Source organism: Octodon degus, unplaced genomic scaffold (genome assembly GCF_000260255.1).
Source record: "Octodon degus isolate 3935 unplaced genomic scaffold, OctDeg1.0 scaffold00135, whole genome shotgun sequence".
Classification (NCBI taxonomy): domain Eukaryota; kingdom Metazoa; phylum Chordata; class Mammalia; order Rodentia; family Octodontidae; genus Octodon; species Octodon degus.
Window position 1 is genome coordinate 4957923 of NW_004524711.1, and position 17621 is coordinate 4975543.

The 17621-nt window shown below is 39.0% G+C and overlaps 1 protein-coding gene across 1 annotated transcript in view; it reads right to left on the reverse strand.

Moving 5' to 3' along the window:
- Positions 1 to 10082, reverse strand: part of Ppp1r3a (protein phosphatase 1 regulatory subunit 3A) — a 41093-nt gene extending 31011 nt beyond the window's left edge. Inside the window, exon 1 of the mRNA XM_004641338.2 lies at positions 9243 to 10082. Coding sequence (XP_004641395.1) covers positions 9243 to 10030 — 788 coding nt within the window. The 5' untranslated portion in view covers positions 10031 to 10082. The remainder of the gene's footprint in view (positions 1 to 9242) is intronic.
- Positions 10083 to 17621: the final 7539 nt, after the last annotated feature.

Below are 17621 nucleotides of genomic sequence, written 5' to 3' on the forward strand. Positions count from 1 at the left end.
CCCCCCCACACATACGCCCCACAAGCCCTGCCCCGGTGCACTGAGCTGGCCACAGAGTATGGGCATGGTGGCTCATGCCTGTAATCCCAGCTCTGGGGAAGCTAAAACAGGAAGATCACTATGAGTCAAACCTGAGTAGTGATACCCTGTATTTTATTAACAAAAAATAAATTAAAAAAAAATATATATATATATCTCCCTAGTATTGACTGGAGTGCTTTACAATGAAATCAGTTCTAAATTTTCACAAAGGAATAAAACTACACATTAAAATGTAAAACTTACAATTAATAAATTATGATGGAAGGGCTGAAAACCACCTGGTAGTTCCTGGATGGGAGCTGCCTAGAAATGGCGCCACAGAAACACCAGCCCCGCCCTGCTGTGTACCAGACACACGCTGCGGCAAAGGTAGGCTTCCCTGCCAAACTCAAAAATACCGGATGAAAGGCCAGGCCTCTTGCTAAATGTTAATGTCTCTGCCCATAAATAAGGCATATCCAGTGTAATAATGGCAAATAGTAACCTTTTCATTTGATGAAAGCTAATTTATCAATAAAGATTTAAATGTCCCTGTAACTGCCATTGTCCACATAATTAACTTGCTTTACCAAACTTGGCCCTGAGTGAGACATTACTAATATAGAAAATGTAAAATAATTGTCCCAATATAGCATTTTGAGGGTAGGGTTGGGAAAGAAAAGTGAGTGATCTGAAGTCCTTCCAACTTTCTCATTGTGTAAAATACGTTCTCTTTCCCTTCTCTGGCTTCCGGAGGCTATAACTTAGCAATAACCGTCCCAGCAGCTCCACGTGCCGGAGTACAACGGCTCCTCGCCGACCTGCTGCCAGCCCCGCTGCCCCCGTTCTGCCAGGGAGGTGCCCCAAATGTCCTTCTAATGCTCACATTGTTCACCCCTGACAAGAACCTAGCTGGTAATCGGTACTTCTCTGACTTTTGCGCTAGAACATTACGAACTAGTTTACAAGTTTAATAGCTCAATGCTCAGAAACATCTAAAGTTACTGAGATTATTTAACATAGAAAATTAGTGACAGAAGCCTGCTTAATTTTAGAGCATACAGACAAGGCTTCCAGCATTTAACTCAAGTGTAAATCAGAACAACTGAATGACTAGATTTAAAGTTGCAGGGTTTCTATGCAGAACACATTACGGAAGAACATAATCTTCATAGGGAAGGATTAAGAAGAGACTATGTAGCCATTTCACCTGGACCGTCTTCAAAACAATTCTATCTGAAACAAAAGGTAAAATCAAGTTCTCCCTTGTGCAATACAATTCAATGAAAACTGTTCGGGAATCCTGTGGGCTAGAGATGTATATCTCACTTGCCTACCATGTGCAGTGGCCATGGGTTTGATCACAAGTGTGGAAGAAACATTTTATTTTATTTATTTTTTTGTATTTTAGGGAGGGTCTACAGGGTGTGCAGGGTCTCGCTACTAGATCGGACTCATAGTGATCCGCCTGTTTACAGCCTCCCAGGTGCTGGGATTACAGGCGCACGTCACCACACCCAGTCTCAAATGCCATCTCTGTGCTCTCCTAGGGCAGGGCCAGCACGGCAGGCCCGGGGATCGAACCCCTGGCCCCGGCACCTGCTTGCAGGCACTTTAATGTGCTGAGCTATCTGGCCAGCTCTGAAGGACACATTTAAAAGACAGACATTTTTTTGCTGCATTAAGATAACAAGCAATGGTTATAGCTTTACTTATACTAGATAATAATTTTATATACCTACTTAAGGCTATATGCAAAGAATATCATCTTTCTAGTACTATGCTTGAATGTAATTAGTTTTCTATGGTAAATTCTTTTGAAACTTCAGTTATAGGAATATAAAATTATAAACCTTTATGTCAAAGTGTAACGTTAATAAAATACAGTCCACACGTAGCTTAGAAAGCTGAAGTCTAAAAAGAAATTCCATGTGACTTGAAAGTGGATGGAAAAATCCAAAATATTTTTAAGAATAAACTTAGCTTGCACATTTTTTCTATTTTTCATGTAGATTAAGTACATATACTAAGATTATAATTTGGATTAATTCAGCATAACAAACCAGAACATTTCAGTGGCATTCTTATGTCATCAGTGGGTGAGGAAAGGTATTTTTGCAATTAGGAAAAACACCTTTCACTACTAAATATAATAATGAATGAAATTCAGATCTACTGTTTCACTTATGACAACTACTGCCTTACAGTACTGGAAATTCATGTACAGTTGCAATTCAGACAACAATTTTGGGCAACACAGTTAATCATTTTCAGAGTAACAGAGGGAGAAAGGATATTAAATTTTTCTAAGAAAATTATGGTTAATATGCAGTTGTTTTATCACCAAATAGTATAACAGTCCAATTTAGTAATTCATTTCTATTTTTAAATAAAATCTGTAAACTGGATCTCATAATTAAACCTTCAGAACTAGTTACCTAATGGATAATGGCATGCTAGTTATCCTAGTAAAGCTATCAGAGCTAGCAGAATAAAATCCTCAAAAGATTTGAAAGATATGTCTTAAGGAGATTTTCCTGTTCTCATAGTGGTGGTGTACAGAGTACTTTTACACAAAGGAAAGATCAAAATGAAACAATACATAGTATATTTTGTTAGAGGAAAATAATTATATAAAATTCAACTTCATTTCCTATTCATAAGTATAAAGAAATTGTGAGGTGAGTTATATGCAACCACCTCAGTTATTTGACCAAAAAGAAACATCTTAAAAAGAACTATGGTAAGAAAATATGCCGTAGTTCTTTGAAAAAATAATCCTATTCTCTAGTTTACAAATAGGTAATGTTCTAATGTTTTCTGAGACCAAAAAGTAGCTAGCATATGAAAATCATTTTCCCACAGAATCGCAAACATGAGTGTCCTCGTTAGTGCCCAAGAGCTTATTGAGTATGACTAACTTTGAAACTATTTATAGTAGCCTAAGTCCTGGCAGCAGCAATGATAAGGGTAGAAAGCATTTCTCCATTAACCCTGAGTGCACAACTACCCATAGGCAAGACGGTAAAGTCTGGAGTTTATCCCTACTGCCACGACAATGCTATGTGGACTAGCTATAAAAGTTCAGCAATTAATCAGATCCACATATATGTCAGTTACTACACGTCCTCTTTGCTACTCTACCAATAGAAATTATCATCTCTATTTCAGATGTAAATAATATGCATATGGAATAAAATTCATCCAAGTTCCAATAGTTGGTACAGCCTAATTTGTCTCATTTAAAAGATCTTTATGCTTTTATTGTGCTTTTATTGTGCTTTACTCTTTGGGGAATCTACCAGCCCCAGCACATAGATATGCTCTAGTCCTCTGAAAAGTCTAAACCTTTGGAGGCCTTACCACAATTGTCATCTCAAACTTGCATTGTGCACCATAGTAATCTCTGCTCCAAACATATCCATTTCCTTTGTCTTAACCCAGCCTCCATGTAGTGTGTGTGTGTGTGTGTGTGTGTGTGTGACAAAGTGAAGCGTCAGAGTGCAGAGTATCCTTCATGTCTGAAAAGACAATAGGTGGTAACCCCACCTAAAATCTGCCCCTCAGGTCACCTCACTTTAGTTCTTTTGTATTATTTCTGTTAGAGGTTGAGGTAAAAACTTGGAACAGTGACAAGAATCACAGCTAATAGAATTAGAAGAAAATGGAAAATCACATTGTTCCACTTCATAATTGTTACTTTTTTTTTTTTGCTTCAAGAATTTTTGGCTTCAAGCTTTTGAGCTGTCCTTTACTCTAGGGGTTACTATTAAGCCAGGTGAAGAATTCTCAGTGGCTCCTCTGAACTGTGGGCTGAGAATCTCTGAATGGTGACTGCCCTGTGTTCCTGTTTGTTCAGAAAAATTTCCTACTAAACTAACCACACTCTAGGCTGGTACGGATATGGATATCTACAAAACCAAGAGTTACAAAACTTTGATGGATCTCCAAGGAAATTACAAGGTAGCTGGCTTCTTGTTATCAACCACCTGGCAGCTTCCAACACCGGCTTGATGGGCCTGTGGGGCTATGTGTTATGTCACATACTGAGCGGGCAGAGGTCTCTCCCCTTCAAAAGACTCAACTTCCACGATTAGTGTGAGCTCTGTGTGAGTTAGTTGTGAAATACATTAGGTCTCCAATGCCTCGTGGAGCTAATTACACCCTTCTCCACTTTTTTCAGGGCTCCAGATTATGCTTTTAGTGTAAATTAACGAAAGTCTCACAATCCTACAGCTCTGACTGCAACAGGCAACATGGCCATACCTCATGGCCCAATTCCAATGATTTTTTTGGCCCCATTTTAATGATTTTCCAAAGCAAGACAAACTGTCTGCATTCTGAAAATTGTACTTTAGAAAGGATTTCTTACCTTTCTATTCCTGAATGTGCCTCATTCTAATCTTTAAGCATAAGAAATTGTGGACTAATTTTTTCCTGGCATTAACATTATTTAGGGTTTTATTTGCATTTACTTGGCCAAGTTATAAATAAATTCCAACACTTATATCATGCTGTTTCTTTACCTGCAATAATAAATTTGTTTCACTTAATAAAATAAGGAATGAGGTGAAGTCAAGCAGTATAACTATTAAGAACATACTCTGAGCAGGTGGTGAGGGAAGGCCATGCCTCTAGCCAGTATCCAATGTCAGTTATAGATTACACATTGTAGACAACTTGAAATGTAAATAGTACTTTTTTTTTTTAATCTTTGACTTCCATGTATAACCAGAAAATCTGGACTGGACTTTGGTTTCTCTTACTCTCCTCTCTTTGCTGGAAGGCCTTTCCTGTTGGGCCTTCTTGTCTTCAGCCACTTTTTTCCATTTGAATACTGCTGTGGCCTACAGACCATGAATAAATATTTGTTGAATTTGTTTTGGAACCAGAACAAGGAAATTTATCATATCTGGAGAAATAATACAAATTCAAATATGAGGAAGTTAGCTGAAGAAGAGTTGATCCTATAACTGTAATTATGCCAGATAGCTTAGAATGATTGCTTTATATTTGTCCAACTCTCTCATAGAAACTTTAATGATATAAACTCATTTTAGAATAGTTCAGTCAACATGAAATCAAGCTCCATGACCTCTATTTGACAGATAAATAAACTGAGGCTTTGAGAAGTCAAGTAACATATCCACAGCCACATAGCTATCCCAGTGAAATATATACTTAATAGCTATTAGCTGTGGGCATATTTCATTGGGATTAATATGCATGTGTATGCAATGCCAGTATCAATGCCTTTGAGTCCCTTGTGATTTTATTCATTATATTTAATGTATTAAATATGAGAATTTCAAGAGTTGCTAAGTTTTCTTTGGGGTTAATGTTGTCCCAGATACAAGTCACATGTATCTCAAGAAAATCTGCGGTTCAGATTTGGGTGTTGACTGAAACCCTAGAAGAGGGAAAGGAAGGACTTTCCAAACTGAAGATCCAAGAGACTTGAAAGTAAAAGGAGAGGGGTCTAGGGAAGCTCGAATCTTACTAAGGATTTTTAGATACCCTAAAAGTAGAATTAACGATGTGGTATTTTTCTTGGTTCAGCTAACATTCATCTGGCCAAGACTATATGGTCATGGAAATCTTAAGAAATCCTTATTAGACAAAGCAAATATTATTCTAAATTAATATATGACAAAACCAAGCTTTATCTGCTCAGATTTGCATAGATACACTGCAGTAAAGCTAAGACTCAAACTAGGATATATTTAACTATGAAACCTAACCTTTTATGGGTGTACTCTTGAAGAATGTTGTTTTTAGCTTATTTATGTATATATTTAATTCTATTAATGTTAGTGCCATTTTTGTCAGTATTTTTTTTAAAAAGCCCATGGAATGTGGATCTGAAACCAGCTTAGTTTGTTTGCTAGCTCGTATCTCAGTGCTGTGTATGTGGTGACACTTCACAAGTATCTCATGATGCATGCCTTTGAGTGCAGTTAAATGCCATTGGATCATTCTCAGTCACATGCGCATGAGTTACAAACACTGATTTTCTCTTCTGCTACCTATTTGCTCCTACCCAAAGTGAATAGATTAACAAGCACCAAAAGAAATTAAATAGTCGACACCAGTATGGAAATTTGCAAACTCTGACCTGAGAAAAATCTCCACACAGAAAATATCTGCGTGGGTGGCTGACATAATAGAAATCCTTCCTTCCTGAATATCTTCCCACAGTTCATTCCATACTTATTAGAAGGGATTATTGACACTTCCAGAAGATACAATTCAGAAACCCTGATAGCAAATTAACTTTGGTATTAAGGATAATTGAAGCTAGCTGCTACTCTGAGTCCTTGGGCAGCTTAATTTCATTTTAACTTTCAGTATGTTGGACACTATTATTAATCTACTTTCTTTTTATATAGAAAAAAATTCACATATATTTCTCTTTTGTTTTTATCTTTGGAAAGAAATGTCCCCCAAATTAAGTTACACAATAAATGTAGAAATGCTTAGAAAAGACTGTTTTAAATCTTGCAACTATTTGGAGGGGTAAGATATTTTCAAAGTTATAATTTTTTATCAAGCAAGCATTAACTCATGTTTTATTTTATCTAACTATACATTTTGAGAAATAGTACTAACAAGGTGTGTTATTTTTCTCAAACCAAATTCATCCCAATGAAATTCAACTGCAATAGTCATTTAGAAATTTGATAATGCTCTCTTGTATGAGTATTAGGAATATTTGAAACCCCATTGCATATAAATTATATCGTAGAAAAGCTGTATAAATATTCTATTATGGCACACGGTGTTCTAAGGATCTGTCAGGATTTCCTTTATATACTCCATTTTGAGTGGTCTATAAATCAGTTGTAAAAATTCATGTTGGGCTGAATCTCAGCACAAAAAGCCTTCTCCAGAGGCAAATGCTTTTTTAAAAGTGTGGTTTGAATTATGTTGGTCATTTTTAAGTTATAGAAGTGCAGAAAATGTATTTGTGGTTTTGAAGGAGAGAGATTTTTTCCATTTTTATAACTCATTAAGAAACTTTACAGGCCTTTAGACGATTTTGTGGTTTAGTTCTTCTCAGGTTTTTTTTCCCCAAAGCAATATTAAAACTTGAATGGTGTCCACAATGTATCCAGTGATTACTGTTATGAATACAAATGTGTGTGGGGAGCTAGAGAGATAGATAGATAGATGATAGGTAGATAGATAGATAGATAGATAGATAGATAGATAGATAGATAGTGGATAGATTGATAGACAGATAGATGATGGATAGATAGATAGATAGATAGATAGATAGATAGATAGATGATAGGTAGATAGATAGATAGATAGATAGATAGATAGATAGATGATAGATAGATAGATAGATAGATAGATAGATAGATGATGGATAGATTGATAGATAGATGATGGATAGATAGATAGATGACAGACAGACAGACAGACAGACAGACAGACAGACAGACAGACAGAGAGACAAATAGATAGATAATTTTTTTAACCAGGAGACATTCCAAAAATATGATTTAGGTAGAAGATTGGGCCTATCTGTTGCCTATTCTTTGCCCTTAGTATCAAATTCAATTAGGTTTAACAAAATAATCCATTCCCTAACTTCAGTTCAAAATGTATGGACTTTAATTGTAAAGCTATTTCTTAATTAATAGAAATCCATTAGGCTAAATTCTGCTTCTTTTATGGACTCTTTCTTTAAGGCTGTGAGGTCCTGAGATGATTTCTTGTAACACGTAAAGCAAGGAGCAACACTCTTAAAAGATGTTCATTGATTATAGTTTCACCTTTAGAAGTTTTAAATTTGTTTATGTTTATGTATAGAAATTACTTTGCTAAATAGCATAGAATTATTTTGCAGATATGGCTAATGTGCTGCAAAATTCCGTTATTATTTTCACGCAAGTAGGGATTATGATATATTATCTCAGTACCATGAGTAAAAATCTAAGTGTTGATTTGGGCTAAGAAAGTTGATGCAACTCATGAAGTTGACTAAACTACTTTTTCAAATAACTTTACAGAGAAATAAAATAGAAATATTTTGTGTATTTGAATTGGCTGAACCTATGCAAAATTTAGCATTAGAACAATACATTTAATAATTATAAGCTGTTGTTATACATATGAAAACATTAAAAGATTAACAATTTCCCAACATTGCATTTTATTTTGTAATTAAATTTTTTTTGAATTGGATTCTGGATACCTTACTTCTAATACAATTCTCTCTTCATTATATTGTTTCTGCTGCTGTTATTGAAATCTTTGGGTTTACCAAGAGTTAGGATGAATCACTCAGAGGCTAATCAAGTTCTTGCCTGTAGACAGAGCAGCAATGTGGATTTTTCCTCCAGGACCCTGTCAGGAGCAGAAGGGGTCTAACTGCCCTTGCATGTTTCAGCTACTAACCTAGAGTCATGGAAATTAGCTCACTCTCTACTGTAGAGAGAGCTAGAAGTTGGTGGGGTTCCTCCTTTTTTCTTTTCTTTTTTAAATTAATAAGAAAGCAGGGTTACTAATGAAGGGTCATATCCCAAATCTCTAATCTATGTATCTGAGTATCTTTATTTCTATTTGGGTCATTTTTTATTGTATTGAATTCACTTCTACTAAATTATACTGATTTGTATCCCATATTGTTGCATTGTTATAATAAGAAAAATTTATATGTAATTTATACATCCCTCATATGCATCCATCTTTCTGTCAGTTTATCATTAAAGCCATACCTATTATTGTTTAACTTAACAAAGCTCACTCCAAACATCTTTGCATGACTGAAATGGTCAATTAAATGTTTGTTATGACATTTGAAGGAAGTTTACAAATTTCTGAGCACTAAGTATATATTAAAATAAAGTTTTGTGTTGGTCAAAATGTTTCACTGTATATACATTTAAAGACTACCAAAGACATGTATATATCCAATGTCACAAAAGTTTTTACATGTTTAAAATTAATTTATACCTCATGAAGCAAATAATATAGACATTGCTCTCTCCCCATCCGTCCATTATATTATAATCATAATTTTCCTCACATTGGAGAAGTTATTCCACATGCTCTTTTTGACTAACATTGACCTTGCTAAAATCTGACACCAATGTTTTTACATAGCAAGCAGTACATTTTTAACAGAAAGGCTGTGTTTTACAACATGCGCAGTAAATAATGAGATAAGTTTTTAAAGTGATGAATAAAAAGAATGCATAATAGACTCTCACCTTGATTTCAGCTTTAAGCAGCCTTTCTTCTGTCTACTAGAAACTTCTTCCCGTGGCTTTTCAGGCTCTGGCTCTGGTTCTTTCTTTTGACAAAGCAATATATAATTTGTGCCATTATTGTTTGACCAGAATGTGCCGAGAGAAGTTTCATAACGTATACAAAACTCAACTTTACTGCCATCTTTTTGATATGGAGGAACCAATGAAATCTTAAAGGAGAACTGGTCGCTTTCACCATCACATGAATTGGGAACATATTCAGCTAAAATGTCATAATATGTTTGCCAGTCATCTAAGGACATTCTCACATATACTAACTTCTCAAAAGAAACATTCAAAACTCGAATAATACCCTTCATACTCGTCGACCCAGGAGGATACTCAGTTGACTCCAGTATTGCTTTCTGTACTTGAAGCTGTTGCATAAGATCTTCTTTTGAAGAGGGCAGGTCAAATAGTGGAGATAAAATATATTCTTCTGTGTGAAAAATATCCTTCCTTAACTCAAAATCTGTGGAAACACTGGGTAATTCCCAAGAATCAAATTCTTTAATGGACACAAGATTGAATCCAAAGTTGTCAGCAAATGAAACTCTTCTGGTGCCTGAAGTTGGTGTGTCCAGGTACATGTCTTCAGAAGACTCAGAGCTTCTTCTACTTGGTTGAGGGGAGAAGCCAGGTTTGAAGGTACTTTTAACTTCTTCATCTTCACAAGCAGAATCAGATAAATTAGGAACTTCTAAAAAATTATCTTTGCTAACCTGACTAGGTACTTCAGCAGGCTCCATTGGGCTCTCTGATATCAAATAAGAGAGAACTGTACAGCTAGTAGGAGCTGACATTTGAGATATGGAGGCTTAAAATAAGTGTAGAGTTACAGTTGACATTGCAAAAAGAGTCAGCCCTATAAATAGGCCCAAAGGCGTGCAAACTATGCCAGCCTGCCTCCAATGGCCTTTAATATGATAGCGTCCACAGCACTCTTGCCAGTATGTTTCAGATTTAACACTTACTTTTTAAAGTTTCATTTGTTTATGAGCTGACTTCCAGAGAGATATTTCAAAATTATTTTTCACTGTTAGAAATTATACAAGTTAAGGATGCAAACATTATGATAATCAGTAGATATTAAAAGCAGAGACTTAGAACATTTTCAGAAGGAAACAAAAAGTAGCAAACTACTGAATATGGAGCTCAAATTCAATCAATCTACAGGGCAGTCAAGGGCGGAAAAGGAAATATGAAAACGCCTATGGGCATGCAGAGGTACGCAGCCTGCTAATAATGATAGCTACCACTATTGAAGCCTTAGAATGCAAAAACGTATAGTATAAGAGGATTCAATGGGGGTGCTCAAGATTTGAAAGAGTGAAGCATGATTTTGATGAGGAAGGTAGTATTTTACATGAACTATGAAGAGGAGGCTGAATGTACAGAAGCCAGTTTGGAGGGAAGTAGATTTTCCAGGAGAAAGAACCAGCCGGAGCCAAGATCTAGAACACATAGTCAACCAAATCTGTTATTTTAAACATCAATCAGCTTCATTTCATTAAGCCGTGGGGAAACACAGCGAGTCATGTGTCACTGACTTGAAAATGGAAGTTTACAAAGGTGGGTCTGATCTAGGAAGAGAACATGAAAATATTCATCTTTGGCAAATTGCCATCTTGTGCACACAACATGAAAGTGGAGTTCAATATGAATTTTAAAGCATAATCAGCCTGTTTGGACTCTCACACATTTTTTTGTGCTAATGGGGAACCTTCTTTAGGGATTCCAATTTGGTAAAAGCTATAAAAATTTTAAATGAATGAATGGTATTACTCAGAAACTCCCCTGCTAGAGATCTATCCTGTTGATATTGAAAGTGTACAAAGATAAATGTAGATATATGTTCATAAAAAAATGTTTGTTTAAAATCTTTAGAAACTAGGGCTGGTGAGAAAACTCAGTGGACTAAGTTCCTGCTTAGGTAAGCACAGGGACCAGGGTTCAATCCCCAGCACCACATGCCATGCCAGCCCCACCCTTGGGCACACTGAGTTGGCCAGTGCAAGATAGGTAGTGGTGGTGCACACCTATGATCCCAGTGTTGTGGAGGCTGAAAACAGGAGGATCACTATGAGTCCAAGATGTACAGTGAGACTCTAAAAAATACATAAATTAAAAAATATCTTTAGAAACTATGTAAATGTCCATCAATGGGGAACTGGCTAGGTAATTTTATATACTATTACGTTACAATGTCTTACATTTGTCACAAGATATAAAGTGGGATTCATGTACTGCTATAGGAAAAATAACTACAATAAGTAGCTAAATAAAAAAAATCTGCACAAATATGTACATAGACGATTCCTAGTAAGACACAGAAAAAAAATGTTCATAGTGCTTACCTCTAACATTAGAAGTTGGAGGCTTGATACCAGGGGAAAGATACATTTCAATGTATTGTCTTCCATGGTATTTGAAATGTCAGACATGAGTATTACTATTTTTTAAAATATCTATAAATTGATTATATTATATTGAAAAACTAAAGTTCTAGTGGTGATAAACTGGTTTTTGAAAAGAACAGCATTGAATGGCATAATTTTTTTTAAAAAAGCTTTACAAATATGTTATAACATATTGGGTCATTTGCATCACATAAAGTAGTATATGGAGAATTCATTTTTCAAAATTAAAAATAAATGTTATTTCAGAGGACAAGGACATAAAATTATCTGAACTTGCCTCAATCACACAGCTCGAATGGGTGGGATGATGAGAACTGCCCAAAAATGAGGAATGACTATCCCCTTGCAGAGTAGGTGACGTAGTTCAAGGCGGCTAAAATGCATCCTGATGTAATCAAGAAAATTAGCAACGAACACTTCACAAAACTTTTAAAATAACCCATAAGGACACATAAGTAATAAAATGATGAACACCATGTAATGAGGCTACCATGTAGCTGGACACGTAAAGGAGATGCAGATCCCCGGGTGCCTGGCCTCGCGCTGCGGTTCAACACGGATGGCCCCAAGAGTGCTGCTGGGGTCCCGCCAACCTCAGTTCTGTTCATTACAATGTGATGTTAGTGCTCAGCGTGCTTGTGGCATAACTGGCAAAGCCCAAACAATCATAGCAGTCACTACTTTTTATCCTATATAAGACTTTGAAAGCCTGGTTCCTGAGGTATATTAAATATATACATGCTGGTCTTTAGATGACAGAGAGTAGAAAACTACACATATAGTATTAAGAAATTATGTGCAGTTTGTTTCACTTTTGTCCTTGTCAAAGATTATAGGATCCAACATTTTAGACTTAGAAAACATGAAATCTACATTAGAAAATGATCCTTTATTGGGTCTGAACTTTGCCCTTTTTAGTGTGTCTCTTTATGTTCAGCACTCCTACGATCTGTGGTAATCACTGCCTTTTGCTTTGAATCTATAAATTCAACATAACTGGAGGCAGCTGACGTCCCCCTGAGACTCCCACTTAGCTGAAGCACGATGACTTCATCTTTTCAAGCTGTTCACACACATCAGCCCTCCAGTGCTTCTCTGTCACGTTGTTATCCTTCCATGGGTGTCTTCCAGCTTTCCTTTATCCTTCTGTTAATGCCTGCCTCCTGACAAAAGGTAAGATCACAGATCCAATGTCTCTGGAGCAAAGAGAAACCACTACGGACCCACTCTTCGGACTTGATGTTTGTATTGAGTTAAAATCAACAATTCCTTCCTTGATTTCTGTTTCGTTTTCTATAATGCGTTTCATACAGGATCTCACTACACAGCTTGGACTCATAGATCCTCCTGTTTTCAGCCTCCCCAGTACTGGGATATAGGAGTGCCACCATGCCCAGTCTCTATGACCAGCTCAGGGCACCCAGGGGTGGGGCTGAAGGGTCACATGGTGCCAGGAATCGAATCCCGGTCCCTGTGCTTGCCTAAACCATCACTTAGTCCACCAAGCTGTCTTGCCAGACCTCCTTGATTGATTTCTATATCACAGATCACTCCAAAATCCTGTTTTCTCATACCCGCTACTATACCACCTCAATTTCATTACAACTTTTAGCACACTCTTCCTCAGCTGCTTACATATATTATTGTTAGCAGAATGAGATTGTTTTTCTTTTTTACAAATTCAGATTAAAATCTTTTTACCCCCCCCCCTTCATTAACCAAAGATTCTCAAAGGTACTTTTAACACAAATATCAGATCAGTCAAGATGCCAGTAAGCAGGACATAGACAGCAAGCTCAAATAAGATAACTCCAAGAGGGTTTATTTACATGGGTCTATTTATAAAGTGTAAATACAGAAAAGCCACAAGGAATCGTGTGACACCATGAGGTTAGTGGCTTTAGAGATACTATCATTCCTCAAGGGAGAGGAAGGGAAAAAAATTATCAGAACTTAAAAGCGGAAAGTGACAGAAAGAGTTTATTGGTTAGAAACCTGGTGGGAGGACACAACCAGCTTGCGGTGAACCTTTCCAGGGGTAGCCTAGCAGGATAGACATACTGAATTCACTCCCCTTTTTTATGATGCTCAACTGGGATTACCCACTAGTCAGAGGACATGGGAGTTATAGTTATTCAGTTAGGCTCCTGGAGGACATAGCGGAATGGGAAAGGATGAAAGGAATAGCAACTAGATTTTAAAGAGAAAATAGAAGCTATCAAGGATGAACAATGCATTTGTATATTGCATTTGATATTACACATATTACATAAATATATGCAGATCTTGAATTGTGTGTGTTCCTTTATACATAGTGTGATTGAAATATGGGGCAATTAATTAATTTTTTAAAATGTATTGCTCCAAAAGACACACTGCTACTGATCTCCCTCAAAATAGTCCTTTCTCCTTCTAACAAGTTATCACATCCTTTTTGCCACTTTTTGAAGCAGTTCTGGGACTTCCCTTTTGTATCTTTACGAAGCGTTATAAAAAACATAGTGCATCGGAGGTAACAGCGCTAGTGTGTCTTCACCCAGTGTACTGACGAAGTCCGGCACCCTGCAGTTTCTGGCTCCTTCCCAAAGCCTTAAATCACCAGGAAAGGTAAATATTTGAATAGGACATGGAGGCAACCACACCAGGTGCTGGCCGACATGAAAGAAGACTTCCAGAGCTGCCTCAGAGCACAGGAGGAATGCCGGGATAAACATATTGCAAGTGAGCAGTATATGGAAGGGGCAATAAGGGCTGTCGGCCCACGCAGGGGCCCTACGGGAGCTTTTTATGGATGAGCTCCAAAGGCTAAAGAATGCAGGTATGGAACACATCAGAAATAACAACAGGCAGCACGGAGCAGAGCTGAGTACAAGAGAGCCACCTGCATCTATATTGTGTAATGCTTGGACAGGTTGTCATCTCATGTTTATATCCTTTTATTTTTCTTGTACTGGGAATTGAACTCACAACCTCTTGCGTGACAAGCAGGCATTGTGCTGCTGAGCTATATCCCCAGCCTATATCCCCACATAGCACTGCAACCAGCACATGTGTGGCTTGTAAGTCAAGGTTATATAACTATATCCCATGGTGTACCTGTGCCAGACAAGCAGGGTACACCCTCAGGTGGACTTAGACGCCCCTGAGCTCCGAAGCAGTCTGAGTGGCTCCCCTTCCCACCCCCTCAAAGTCAAGGGGGTATAAATGTAACATTCTATGTGCAACAGGGCACAAGTATCTCCTTGCATGGTAGTTAACAAACCACGAAGTGGTTTTACAAAACCACCTTTTCTCATTTGAACAGTTTCATCTACAAGCAGCGTCAGAGCCTGGCACATAACAATCAAGACCTGGGTCATGTAATGAACAGGCTTCAACCTGGAGGGCTAAGTGTATGGTCTCTGCCCCTGGTGATATCCTATTCCTAGCGGCATCTCACCTGCAGCAGTTATATTGTCAGTCAAGTACTTCCTGCTGGTCAACCAAGACAATACTCAGTCAAGACATCTGCTGAGTCATCTCCCAGCAAGAGCAGGGGCTTACGTCTGGAACCAGGATATCTGACATGGTCAGCTTTAGGGCCATGATCACACACATCTCACCATGGGTTGGCCCCAAAAAAGGACAGGGCTCTATACTTATTTACTTATTTAATGTATTTAGGACAGAGTCTATAGGATCTACAGGGTCTTACTATATAGATCAGACTTGTAGTGATCCTCCTGTTTTAAGCCTCCCAAACACTGAGATTACAGGAGTGCGCCACCACGCCCAGTCTCAATGTCATCTCAGTGTGCCTGGTGGGTGGTGCCTGCACGGTACTCCAGGGATCGAACCCTGGCTGCTGCGCTCTGCCTCGGAAGGCCCTTTACTCTCCTGAGCTATCTGGCTGGCCCTGCTCTGGTTTTCAACCAGAGTACTTCTAAGCTGGGGAGGTAGGTCAGCAGTCTAAGTGCCTGCCTGGCAAGCACAGAGACCCGAGTTAGACCCCTGGCACTGCATGCAGTGAGGGCCCCAGAATGCCAGGCATGCCAGGCTACTGCTGACACTGAGTGTGGGGCACACACCCACCCCAGTGCTGGGGAGGCTGAACCAGGAGGGTCACTATGAGTCTGAACTGCATAGCAAGATCCTGCATCAAATAAATGCATTTTTAAAAACCTGAGTACTTTTATACTAGGCTGGAGGTCAACTGCTGTTCATTATGGGGCCTGGGTCACAGCTGGACCACCAGTAGATTCAGGGTCATCCAGAAGTCACTCTTTCCCTGTCATATAAGGAAGAGAGATCATGTCCTGCGTCATCCTCCTGGACACATTCCTCAGCTAGGTACATCACAGGTTCCCAATCTGCTGCCTGTTCAGCTGCCAACAGGCTCACCAAAAAAGAGGCCCACTGTTAGAGGGAGACCCCCCAAAACGTGAGAGCTGAGCCTATGCCACGCCACACTTAGGGTGGGCTAGCCACATCCACACCTGGCCCTTCAGCTGTTCTGTGATTCTTCATATGCATTAGAGCAGTACACAATGCCGCTATTTCTCAATCAGGGAAAATCAGCTCTCAGCTCCCTCCCACAAATGAAAACAAAGCTCAGTAAGGTACATGCTTCTCCTGTTTCTGCCATAGGCCACAGCCAAATCCACTGTCATCCACAGTGATTTGTCAGGACAAATGGCATGCTAGGGTCAATGATTCCTAGAGCTAGTACCTGTGCAACAGCTCTGAGTCCTCAAAAGCAGTTTCCACCACATCTGTCTAGCTCCATGTTGTGTCCCTTTGGGTCATTTGGCATAAAGGACGCAGTAGAGTATCTACATGTAGTACATCTGCCCAAAATATAGCAGTGTCACTTCTTCCTGCTTCGGGGGGCTGCTCTGACCTTCTGACCCTGGCCCATCAGCTGGTATTGCTGCTCAGAGCGTAGCTGGCTCTACGGAGTCAGCAACACATCTGAAGGCGGTCATCTAACTTATCTGTGTCTAGGTCAGCAGCCTGGAGATGCATCCAGGTCTGGTGCTGACCTACCTTCAGGGGCCCTACAGCCTGTCCTTGGCGGGGATGGACCCCTCATTTGGGCACCTTTGTCTCCTTTGCTGATACAGTATTTGTAGATCTCACCTTACCTTGGTACTTCATTTCCATGCCTCCCAGCCTGGCCAAGGCATCCACAGCATCATGGATTAAGTGATCTGTAAAGGGGGCTGATAGTGCTGCCACTGACCTAAAAGTGCTAGCTGCCCACTCACAGGACTGTATCCTTCACGGGCACCATTAGTACTTCCTCATCCGGGATATCTATGGTACTACGGGGGGGGGGGGGGCATCACTTGCCACATGCTCACTTCATGTAGCACAATTGTCTAGGTAGCAGCTTGCTCTGGCAGGCCACCTGGATTCTCCCAAGCCAGACTAGCTGCTTCCATCAACCAATTAATCACAATCTGATTACCTGTGTCTGGGTCCATGGCTCTGTACATTCTGTCTCATAGGAGGGATGTTGTCTATGCTGATGTTTTGGGCCATCTCCTGTGGGCTTAACTGCATGTTATCAGCCTCATCCCCCACAGCTATAGCAGCCATGTAGGCACTGATTCATCCCCTTTCTTCTTTAACTGCTTTGCCCACTCCTAGGGCACCATGGCTCTATAGGTTGTGTATGGTGTGTGCCAGGTAGAGGTAGTTTGAACCTCCTCGTCCACCTCCTTGGGCTATGGGTTCCTCTATCTCCACTGTTTGATGAATAGTTGCTTTACTGTGTAAAACCAGAAAAATTTTCTGGAGGTTTTCTCAGACATGAGGTCTTATTCTTCTGGAGAGTTCTCTGGAGGAGGCAGTGTTTCCCACAACTCACAACCTGAATTCCCTAGCAGCTACACATTGCTCAAGATCTTCTATCTGCTTCAGCTGAGCTACTTGACAG